Genomic DNA, 12,245 nt, shown 5'->3' with positions numbered 1-12,245 from the left:
GGGGGATCTTCTAATAGAAACCCTGGTTTCATTGACCGCTGTCTAAAGGGGCATTTCACTTACTTTGGAGAGATTACCTATCACTTCTTGTGTCTCAGACAGAAAGTGAATAGAAATCTCCCCAGTGGGTCAAGGACAGCAAAAAAAAAAAAAAGAAGAATATGACAGGGGGTTTAACCATTCCTTGCCCTAACAAAACCAGAAAACGGCTTTAGATACACTTTAGTTTAATTTTAAAGATTAAAAAAGGGTCTCTGTGACTGACTCTTTTGTAAACAATGTTTTTTTCTGTTCTGGCAGATTAGAAAATGTCATGTGTAGATTTCAGACAGTTAACTGTATTATCCTAATAGTGAATGTAGACAGCACCAGGATATTACAGTTCATACATTTGGTCTAAAGAAGCCAACTGGATGGCTAAAGTGGCTTTAAAATCACAGAACAGTTTCAGTTTATTTAAAAAGCTTTTACTAGCTAAAGTTGATGTACCTCTCTCTGTCCATTTCTCTCCTCAGGATTAGGCTCATCTCTTGTACTCTTGGTCGTAATATGCCTTCAAAGTCCGCAAGGGTTCAATGCCTTCCCACAGATTTCTCTTTCCAACCTCTTTACAAATGCTGTCATTCGAGCTCAGCACCTTCACCAGATGGTCGCAGATACCTACAGAGACTATGTAAGTACCATAAATCCTTAAAATTAGGAGATGCAAAATTGTATTGGTTATAAGTGCTTGTTTGTTGGTTTACACCCAATTAATTCTCAAGATATATTCGGGTCTCTCTGCAAACAGTCTTTTTTTTTTTTTTTTGCTGCAGCTGGTGCAGTCTCACTTTGATTGCTTTGTTCCTTGTAATTCAAATTTAAAGAAAGCTTCAATATGTAGACGGAAAGTCAAACCATGGGTTGGCTGTGGAAGCACAACCAGAGGTCTTCCCCTCAAAGTTAGACATGATGCTGGGGGGTGATTCAAGGCTATACATGTATCAAAATTTAGCCAGTTCAGCAGTAACCAGCCAAATTTTGATCCATGTATGGGGAGAAAAATTTGCTTCGATCAGCGTATGCAGCCAATCAACTGTAGTGCTGATCAGTGTATTTTGACCCCGAGGGAGTCCTGCTGTCAGAATACAATGACACAGTGGGGGCAAGATTCCCCCATCCACTGGCTGGCTGAACGTAAGAAAACTGAACCATCTATGGTCAGCTTAACATCTACCCACGATGAAAACATCTTTTGTAAGTTGAATGACCAATTCACAGATATTGAACCTTTGCATGTTCTGTCCTGTTTTTTTTTTTTTTTTTTTACAATTTTTATAGCTGCTATTAAAGTTATTGTTTTAGGGAAAAATGTAATCCCCAAGATACAGTACTATACAGAGCCCCCAAACCTTCCATTTTTAATACATAATAACAATCCCTTAGAAGTCAAAAATGTCTTCCAGTCCTCGCTTCGGCAGGACATATACTAAAATTGGAACAAAAATGTCTTCCAGTCCTCGCTTCGGCAGGACATGTGCTAAAATTGGAACAAAAATGTCTTCCATTTTAATAAAAATATACATATATTCAACGTTATTACCTGGTCTGTATCAGCTGATCGGAGGCAGCAAACAATCAATGATTCATTAGGAGTCAGAGTAAGGGTACGTTCACACTGAGCGCAGGTTAGAAATGATGCGAGTTCAGGTGAACTTGCATGATTTCAAACCCGCATTTCAGTGCAATTTGGGGGGGGGGGGCGATTTGAATGACATCTTTTCAGGTTCATGCACCAAATGTCTATTGAAATCGCCCCCAAAGTCGCCAAAAGTAGTGCAGAAACTACTTCGCGCAGATGTAAACGGGGGCCTAAAGTATATCTATACTCAACACTCTTTTTTTAAGTTTTGGATAGAATGAGGTGCGGTTAGAAACTCTTTCTGGTTTTACTGTTATCTGGGGCTCGGTTAGAGAGATTAACCCTCACTGTCATTTCTGAGGATAATGTTTTACCTGACACAGGGTATACAGACAACAATAAAAAGCTGTTAGTGGCTACCAATACTTAATTTAAAAAAAAAAAAAAAAAAAAAAAAAAAAAAACATTTTTTCTCCTGCCTGTGTTACTGTTTGAAAGATTTCCCAATTACCACCTTAATTAGAACTTAAAAAGTTTTGGCTTTCAATACACTTTAATCAGCACATATTTATCACTACCTATACCACTATAAAGACAATCAGTAATGGGCCATACACACTATAAGATTTTCTGAAGACTTTTTCCTTTAGACTTACCAAAACCATATAATATGAGGTCAAACCTAAACACTTTCAATTTGTATGCAATCTGGCAGGCCCTTGCACTACATAGAAAAGGTAAATCTGAAGGAAAAAGTCTTCAGAAAATCTTATAGTGTGTATGGCCCTTAAAGGGATTCATCGGGTCTTACTTCTAGAAAACTCTACTAAATCTTTGAGAGAGCTTATCTTCTATTTTCTCACTATATTCCTAAATGTTGTTCTGACCTGAGGTTGTAATGAAACTGGTAACGCAGTTCATATCTGTGCGGAAAGCCCCATGGCATCAAGGCTCTTGTGAAAAAATAAAGAAACTTTTTTTTATATATTTTGAGATTTATCATCACCTGGACACACATTCTTTAAAAGATAAAAACAAACAGCATAGATGCAATTTTGTGGCCAGATAAGCAGTCATCTGTTCTCTTCCAGGAAAGAACATATATACCTGAAGATCAGAGATTTTCAAGCAAACACTCTTATTCAGTTTATTGCTACTCAGAAAGTATCCCAGCACCAACAGACAAAGACAATACTCACCAGAAATCAGTAAGTATAAGCAGGAGGAGACATTGAGGTCTCCTGTGTATACATTGCAAAGGAAAAAATGATAAAGTGACACTAATTGTGAGTTTAAAAAAAATGTATTCATGTATGTATTGCTAACTCAAAAAAGTACCTTCAATTGCTATTCGCCTCCTCAAACCTCTAAGTTCCCCTTTATTTGCTGCTGTGATTTGACTTTCTGTTCAAGAGTGGCTACATTCATTCTCCATGGTCCCACTGTATGTAGGGACTCTCTTGCTTATTTCCAAGATGGACTATGAACTATGGGGTTTGTACTGTGCGTAGAGCAACTAATGTGCACTGCTCGTTCCAAACAAACAGAAGTGGGAGAGAAAAAGAGAGGTTTGGGAGCTTACTGAGGATGTTACAAGGAGGCAGAAAAACACAGTAGGAAATGATTAGCACTTCTAACTAGCAGCAGTAGGGTTATTTGTGCGAATCCCAACTATGGCACTGCCTGCACAGAGTTTGCATGTACTCCCTGTGGCTGCGTGGGTTTCCTCCCACATTCCAAAGATATGCTGGGAGGTTAAATGGCTCCTGTCTAAATCGGCCCTAATATATATATATATATATATGCATATATATATATATATATATATATATATATATATATATATATATATAAATATATACATGTATACACACACTATATTGTCAAAAGTATTGGGACACCTGCCTTTACACGCACATGAACTTTAATGGCATCCCAGTCTTAGCCCACTTTTTGCAGCTATAACAGCTTCAACTCTTCTGGGAAGGCTGTCCACAAGGTTTAGGAGTGTGTCTATGGGGATGTTTGACCATTCTTCCAGAAGCGCATTTTTTATGGTCAGGCACCATAAATTCTAATTCATCCCAAAGGTGTTGTATCGGGTTGAGGTCAGGTCAAGTTCCTCCACCCCAAACTCGCTCATCCATGTCTTTATGGACCTTGCTTTGTGCACTGGTCCAAATCATTTGGTGGAGGGGGGGGTGATTATGGTGTGGGGTTGATTTATAGGGGTTGGGCTTGGACCCTTAGTTCCAGTGAAGAGACGTCAGCATACCAAGACATTTTGGACAATTTCATGCTCCCAACTTTGTGGGAACAGTTTGGGGGTGGCTCCTTCCTGTTCCAACATGACTGCGCACCAGTGCACAAAGCAAGGTCCATAGATATAGATGAGCGAGTTTGGGGTGGAGGAACTTAACTGGCCTACACAGAGTCCTGACCTCAACCCGAAAGAAACCCTTTGGGATGAATTAGAGCGGCGACTGCGAGCCAGACCTTCACACCCAACATCAGTGCCTGACCTCACAAATACCCTTCTGGAAGAATGGTCAAACATTCCCATAGACACACTCCTAAACCTTGTGGACAGCCTTCCAAGAAGAGTTGGAGCTGTTATAGCTGAAAAGGGTGGGTAACGGACTAAGACTGGAATACCATTAAAGTTAAAGAGGACCTGTCGTGCTTATTTCTATTACAAGGGATGTTTACATTCCTTGTAATAGGAATAAAAGTATTTTTTTTATTTATTTTTTTTAAACGGGACAATGTAAAAATAAAAGGTAAAATAAATAAGAAAAAAAATGTAAAGCGCCCCGTCCCTCCGAGCTTGCGCGCAGAAGCGAACGCATACGCAAGTTGCGCCCACATATGTAAACGGTGTTCAAACCACACGTGAGGCATCACCGGAATTGTTAGAGTGAGAGCAATAATTCTAGCCCTAGATCTCCTCTGTAACTCTAAATTGGTAACCTATAGAAATTTTTAAAGCGTCGCCTATGGAGTTTTTTAAGTACCAATGTTTGTCGCCATTCCATGAGCGTGCGCAATTTTTAAGCATGACATGTTGGGTATCTATTTACTCAGGGTAACATTATCTTTTACATTATAGAAAACAAGTTGGGCTAACTTTACTGTTTTCTTATTTATTAATTTGAAAAAAGTGCACTTTTTCCCAAAAAATTGCATTTGTAAGACCGCTGCGCAAATACGGTGTGACAAAGTATTGCAACGATCTCCATTTTATTCTCTAGGGTCTCTGCTAAAAATATATATATATATATATAATGTTTGGGGGTTCCAAGTAATTTACTAGCAAAAAATACTGATTTTAACTTGGAAAAGTGTCAGAAATAGGCCTGGTCCTTAAGTTTAAGAATAACATATTGTTTAGAGTCACTTTTTGACTTACTTTTTTCACACTTTATGGTGGAGGCATCCACCACCCTTAAGGGGTTTCATCAGAGGGGGCCAACAATATACAATATGCAAATATAAATAGATACATCGTCACTAAGGAGGAGTATATTTTTGCCAAAATGAATGTTGCAGTAAAATGACTAAAGCGTAAAATTCCTTGTAAGAAACTCTTTTTTTCTTTATTTGTGTGTAATTCGAGAGATTTTGTTTATTTTCATTTAATGTTCTTTGAATTTGTGTTTTTCTCTATATTGTATTCTTAATTATTTGTGTACTGTCACCTAAAATTTTTGTTTCCCAAGTTTTGCTAGCTTTTTTATTTCTGTGACTGAAACATAAAATTAGGCTACAAAGGGCTGTTTTTGGTAAAATAACAGGTTCAGAATACTTTTAGGCTCCGTTCACATGTTAGCGTATGGATCGCGGGCAGAACCGCCGTGATTCCGCCCGCGATCCAGAGATTATTGCAAATCGCGGGACGCCTGTGCGTTGCCCGTTGATTTGCAATAGCCCCCCCAAACGCTGAGCGATGTTGCGCGATTTCCGCCTGCCGAATCGCGGTAACATCGCGCTAAAAAAATCGCAGGACGCAATACGCTCCAAAGAAGCTCTTGTACTTTTTTGGGCATAATGCGTCCCGCGATTTTTTTTTGCGCGATGTTACCGCGATTCGGCAGGCGGAAATCGCGGCAACATCGCTCAGCGTTTGGGGGGCTATTGCAAATCAACGGGCAACGCACAGGCGTCCCGCGATTTGCAATAATCTCCGGATCGCGGGCGGAATCGCGGCGGTTCTGCCCGCGATCCATACGCTAACATGTGAACGGAGCCTAAAGGAGCTTTCTTAATCCTCAGGAGCCATGTATTGTCTTTGCACATTTAAAAACTCTGTTCATTTATGACTCCAATACAAAATTACACTGAATTCTTCCAATTTATTCCTAAATTTCAGGAAATGTAATCACTCAATTTTGCTCATCCCATATCACCAGCGCACAGTTTATGAGATTTTAACAGGGGTAGCGATCATCAAAGTTTTTCTTTAGGGGTCATTTACACTTGTGGCTATGGGCGGTAGAAACAGGTGGGGGGAGTGCACGTTTTTACCACCTCCCTTCCCCCCAACCGCTATCCCTTGACAGAATTGTACAAATGCTGTGGTCACAATGCTTTTAATTGCGGGCAAGATTAAAGGATAAGTTCACCTTTGGGAACATGTTACATCCAATTGTAGGGTGGAACATGTAACATGTTCCAAGTGCTGCAGATGCCACCACTCCCTCCCTGTGGCAACAGTAAAGGGAGAAATTCCCTGTACTAGCGGTCACTGTTTAAAACAAGTGCGGCAATGCAGGGCTCCGCCCACAGGGCCGCATCAGTCAGACACACAACTCTGTGTGTCTGAATGAACTACAAGCCCCAACATCCTTAGCATCTGTTGGATTGTTGTTTTCAATGAACTACCATGGCGCTGTGGTAGTTCATTGAGTCTTCCTGTCAGGGAGTATCGGCTTACCCGTACAGGAAAGAAGATACAGTGACAGTGTGCAGGAGACCTACATGGCATCAGCGATCTGATGATCACTGGTGCAATGCCCTATAGGCTCCTACTACAAAAATAATAGATGGATATTTTTTTACTTGCAAAAAATGTGCATTTTTTTTTTTTAAAGTGAACTTCTCCTTTAAACCCTGCTGCATATTGAGTGAATGAGGCTGTGCTTCACCTGCCCTGCAACTACATGCAAATCACATGGTTGTCATGCAGGGGTGCAAACTTTTAGGCGTAAAAAGACAAAGTGAGGAGGCAAATTAACACCTTCTAACCACCTGTCCACGCCCTCTAAAAAATGATCCACTGAAGATTGCACTAATGCTAGTGTAAATTAGCCCTGAATTAGTTCACAAAAATTTTTGAATGGTTCCTTTTTTTTATTATTAAAAAAAAAAAAAACACAAAATGCACTACTAAGCCTATATTGACTTCAGCTCTATATACTGTAGTAATTAAAGGAAAATGCTCTACTTCTGTCTTTGAAGTTAAAAACTATTCCTCATTAATGCTAAGAATACGATATCATGATTATGCTGTTGGTCATATGCTCATCTCACAGGATATGGACCTCCTGCGCTTCTCCCTTACACTCCTGCAGTCATGGATAACCCCTATCCAAATCGTCAACAGAGTTTTTGGCAACAACCAGGTGTTTGGGAGCATTGACAGAGTTTATGACAGACTGAGGGATCTCGACGAAGGACTACACATTCTCATAAGAGTGAGTATCTTGTATATCCCCCTCAACCGATCTAAAAGTTCAGCAAACCTAAATTAAGAGCAGCCACATCTAAAAACAGCTGTGAATAACATTACCATATATATATATATATATATATATATATATATATACACACACACTGTTTAAAAAAAATGAGAGGAACACTTTTTATTCAGAGTGTAGAATCAAGTCAATTAAACTCCTGGGATATTGATCTGGTCAGTTAAGTAGCAAAGGGGGTTGTTAATCAGTTTCAGCTGCTTTGGTGTTAATGAAATTAACAACATGTGCACTAGATGGCAACAATGAGATCTTCAAAGCAAAAGTGGTTTTACAGGTATAGGCCACTGCCTTCTTATCCCTACTCCTCTTTTCTGACTGTTTTTCACTAGTTTTGCATTTGGCTAGGGTCAGTGTCACTACGGGTAGCTTGAGGCGATACCTGGACCCCTATAGAGGTTGCACAGGCAGTCTAACTCCTCCAGGATGGCACATCAATACGTGCCATTGCCAGACAGTTTGCAGTGTCTCCCAGAACAGTTTCAAGAGCATGGAAGAGATTCCAGGAGGCAGGCAGTTACTTTAGGAGAGATGGACAGGACCATAGAAGGTCCTTAACCCATCAGTATCTGCTCATTGGTGCCAGGAGGAACAGGCTGAGCACTGCCGGAGCCTTACAAAATGACCTCCAGCAGGTCACTGGTGTGAATGTTTCTAACCAATCAGAAACAGACTTCATGAGGATGGCCTGGGGTCCCGACGCCCGCTAGTGGGCCCTGTGCTCACTGCCCAGCACTGCGGAGCTCAAATGGCAATTGCCATTGAACACCAGATTTGGCAGGTCCACCACTGGCGCCCTGTACTTTTCACAGATGAGAGCAGGTTCACCCTGAGCACGTGACAGACATGAAAGGGTCTGGAGAAGCCATGGAGAATGTTATGCTTCCTGTAACATCATTCAGCATGACAGGTTTGGTGGTGGGTCAGTGATGGTCTAGGGAGGCATATCCATAGAGGGATGCACAGACCTCTACAGGCTAGAGACAATGGCACCCTGACTGCTATTAGGTATTGAGATGAAATCATGGGACCCATTGTCAGACTCTACGCTGGTGCAGTGGGTGCTGGGTTCCTCCTGGTGCACGACAATGCCTGCCTGGTTGTGCTGAGAGTATGCAGCCAGTTCCTGTAAGATGAAGGAATTGATACCATTGAATGGCCGCCCATGCTCGCCTGACCTAAATCCAATAGAACACCTCTGGGACATTATGTTTCAGTCCATCCGACGCTGCCAGGTTGCACCTCAGTCTGTTCAGGAGCTCAGTGATGGCCTGGTCAAGATCTAGGAGGAAATACCCCGGGGCGTCGTCTCATTAGGAACAACATTTTCATTTTGAGTTGCTGCAATGAAATTTGAGCAAAATGGACTAGCCTGCTGCATAATTTTTTCACTTTGATTTCCGGGTTGTCTTAAGGGCCATACACACAATAAGATTTTCTGAAGACTTTTTCCTTCAGATTTACCTTTTCTATGTAGTGCAAGGGTCTGCCAGATTGCATACAAATTGAAAGTGTTTAGGTTTGACCTCATATTATATGGTTTTGGGAAGTCTAAAGGAAAAAGTCTTCAGAAAATCTTATAGTGTGTATGGCCCATTAGAGTTCAGCCCTCTGTAGGTTGATAATTTTCATTTCCATCAAATGATGTGGCATCCTTTCCTTCCTAACACATTACCTAGTCCATATCAGTATAGATATCCAGCATGAAATTTTTCCCCATTGAGATCTGATTGAGATTCATTTAATTTTTTTGAGGTGTGTGTGTGTGTGTGTGTGTGTGTGTGTGTGTGTGTGTGTGTGTGTGTATGTGTGTATATATATATATATATATATATATATATATATATATATATATATATATATATATAAAGAAAATGGTCGCACACCACCACGGAATCCAAAGAAGAAAAGTTCTTTATTTACATAAAATATAGAGTGTGGTTCTTGCGCTAACACAGAGGATGGTAAAGATACACCTCAATGCAGCATATACTAAAGCTGGTGCTAAATAAAACAGCTGTTCAAAGTATTATGTAGGGGGTTGTAATGCGCTTTAGGTGTACTAAAACCAGTATAAATAAATATATATATAATTGTAAAAACAAATCATATAAACATCCTATTCCAAATTGTAAATATAAAAGTAATAAAGTGCTCGTGTGCTTCCAGTATAGGTGATATACGTAAACTTATTTTCCAATGCCACTTTGCATAACATAAATTGTCATCAATCCTTATTATTGTATAAAATGAGGTGCCTTATAGCAAATACATATATAAGGTGCTTACTATAAAAAAAAGTGCAGGTGCATCAATATAAAATCCTAATATATAACGTGCTTCCATAAATCTATAAACCAATATGCTTCTTCCAGTGTTAGATGCTAAAATTAGGTGTCCCAAAAAATATATATATAAATTAGTCCAATCAAACATAAAAAAGTCCAATCAATAAATTAGAATATAAAGTGATCCGTAGTGCTTTCTATTTTCCTCCACCTTTATTGTGTGTCTTCAGTGCATACACTTCTAGGTGCTCTAAATGCTTACCTCACTCAGGTAAGTAATACACCTATATCACTTTAACCAGTGGTGCCTGTGGTTTCTATTCCTCTCCACTTTATTCGTCTCCCTCTGGGATGATCCCTTGTCTCCTGAGTGGTATCCGGTACTCTCTCCTATGTCACTTTCTCTTTCTTATAGATGCTTCCTATATCTTTCCCACTCGCAATTCTTTAATGCTCCTCTTCATCTTTACAGCTCATGTAAATGATAGGGGCCAACATCGTCTAGTCGTTCAAGGTATTTATTACACAAAAAAATAGCCAACTCACATTTAAAAACACAATTGAGCGTTTGTTGCGGTCTGTTCCGGGTTCTCCGTCCCGTTCCAATACGTCACTTCCGGGTAATCCTACGCATTACGTCACGAGGACACGTGACTTCCTCAGGGCATTGTTCACTACCAGGTAGTGAACAAGCACGTAGCAGTGGTGTAAAACGCGTCTACTGTCCTACCCTGCTGTACCTTGCATCACTTATGTGAATAAAGAACTTTTCTTCATTGGATTCTGTGGTGGTGTGTGACCATTTTCTTCTTTCATGCTTCCCCTGGTGGCGAGCCGAGGTTCAGCACCTACCTTGAATCATGGACTTTGACTAGCCTGAGCTGTGTTATCGCTCTTCATTGTGTGTGTGTGTATATATATATTTTTTTCTACCCTATCAGATTTGTGGGCTGCAAATGTACTACACACTATTGTTGTTCTGTATAGTTATACCATAGAAGGACAGAGCTGACTTTTTATGCAACCTAAAATAGCTAATAATATAACAGAATGGGTTAAACTTGACAACAGAATTAATATACAGTGCTTTAATAAAGTACATATCATTTAACTGTTGATTAGATTTGATGCCACTGTTAAAAAGGTGAATACTGCCTGTTAATAAATAACCAAGACATCCAACAGCTCATTTAAATTTTAACTCCCCCTTTAAGACTAATCTGAGATTTTAGGGGCACGTTATGACAATTATACTTTTAAACACTTGTTATCTATTTCTCATGCATGTACAGCTTGTCTCATATAAACACTGCAATATGATTGTATGATTTAATAAATTGAATTTGATCATCGGAGGTACACATAAATTAGTGCCACATATATCCACTGAAAATGAAGTGTTCCAAACCACCTTGGATGCCCAAATAATGCATATACATGGCTAGATATAAAGAGATAAATATGCAAATAAAATGTAAGGATTAACTTTTTAAAATAAAATATTTGATCACGTGTAGCCCACTTTACAATCTGCTAAAAACCAAATAAAAGTTTTGCAACTTCATACAACCGGATTTAATTATAATTGCTATCTTGTATTCCCTGTGAGCCCATAAGTTTAGATTTCTTTGAAACCTAACCTTAACAGATTGTAAATTCAGACCAAAACATGTGTAGCCAGCATAAAAATCTTTGAGAAAATATACCTGTAAATTGGCAATTACATTTAATGGTAATGCAACTTTTGCATACTGATTTGCACAGTTAAACAATAGTTATATATAACACTTTTTAAATACCATACTGGTCAACAAGTGACTGTACAATGAAAAGGAACATAAATAGTGCCATAAAAGTAGTAAATTGTCAAAAAGATTTAATTGGGTTTTAACCAACACATATCTTTTATCACCAGGAGCTGGATGATGGAAACGTCCGTAACTATGGTCTGCTGACTTTTACATATGATAAGTTTGATGTCAATCTGCGCAGTGAAGAAGGCCGGGCGAAGAATTACGGTCTACTCTCCTGCTTCAAGAAAGACATGCATAAAGTAGAGACCTACCTAAAGGTGATGAAGTGCCGGAGATTTGTGGAGAGCAATTGCACCTTTTAAATCAGGAAACAGGAAATTTTTAATATCCTTCATAGTCACCCCCCACCTTCTGAAGTCACCCGCTGCATTTTTATATCTTCAGGAGATAGGGCCCAATATTATATATTCCTTTTAAACTTCCTGAACCAATGCACATTTTTTTGCTGATGTAATTTGCTTTGTGCTTTTGATGTCTTTGTATGTTGTTAAAAAATAAAGTATAGGAGGCATTTACATGAGTTATTAGATGTGGTCTACCGATATAAGTGCATTTGTAAACATGGCAGAATAAATTACATTAATGACATTCATAGTAATTATAGTTTTCTTGAACTTCCAATTGAAAAAAATCTATCAATCAATCTAATTTGCATCTGATTATGGTTTATCAATTTAAATTTATTTTTCGTAACTATGCAAGTTGAAATGTAGATGTGCAAAATAAACGTATTTGCTTTCTGTTTACTTGTGCATAATGTATGCTAATA

The 12,245-nt window shown here is 39.1% G+C and overlaps 1 protein-coding gene across 1 annotated transcript; it reads left to right on the top strand.

Moving 5' to 3' along the window:
• Positions 1 to 609: 609 nt before the first annotated feature.
• Positions 610 to 11,778, top strand: LOC309567481 (somatotropin; the record flags this gene model as incomplete). The annotated part of the gene is made up of 4 exons (XM_082272869.1): positions 610 to 673; positions 2,713 to 2,829; positions 7,153 to 7,314; positions 11,578 to 11,778. The coding sequence occupies exons 1-4, from the start codon at positions 647 to 649 to the stop codon at positions 11,776 to 11,778; spliced, it is 507 nt and encodes a 168-aa protein (XP_082128995.1). The 5' UTR covers positions 610 to 646.
• Between the last annotated feature and the right edge of the window lie 467 nt (positions 11,779 to 12,245).

The sequence above is a fragment of the Pelophylax lessonae genome (genome assembly GCF_965119305.1).
Source record: "Pelophylax lessonae genome assembly, chromosome: 11".
Lineage (NCBI taxonomy): Eukaryota > Metazoa > Chordata > Amphibia > Anura > Ranidae > Pelophylax > Pelophylax lessonae.
The sequence above is the reverse complement of the archived record's forward strand: the minus strand, read 5'-3'. Positions and strand labels throughout refer to the sequence as shown.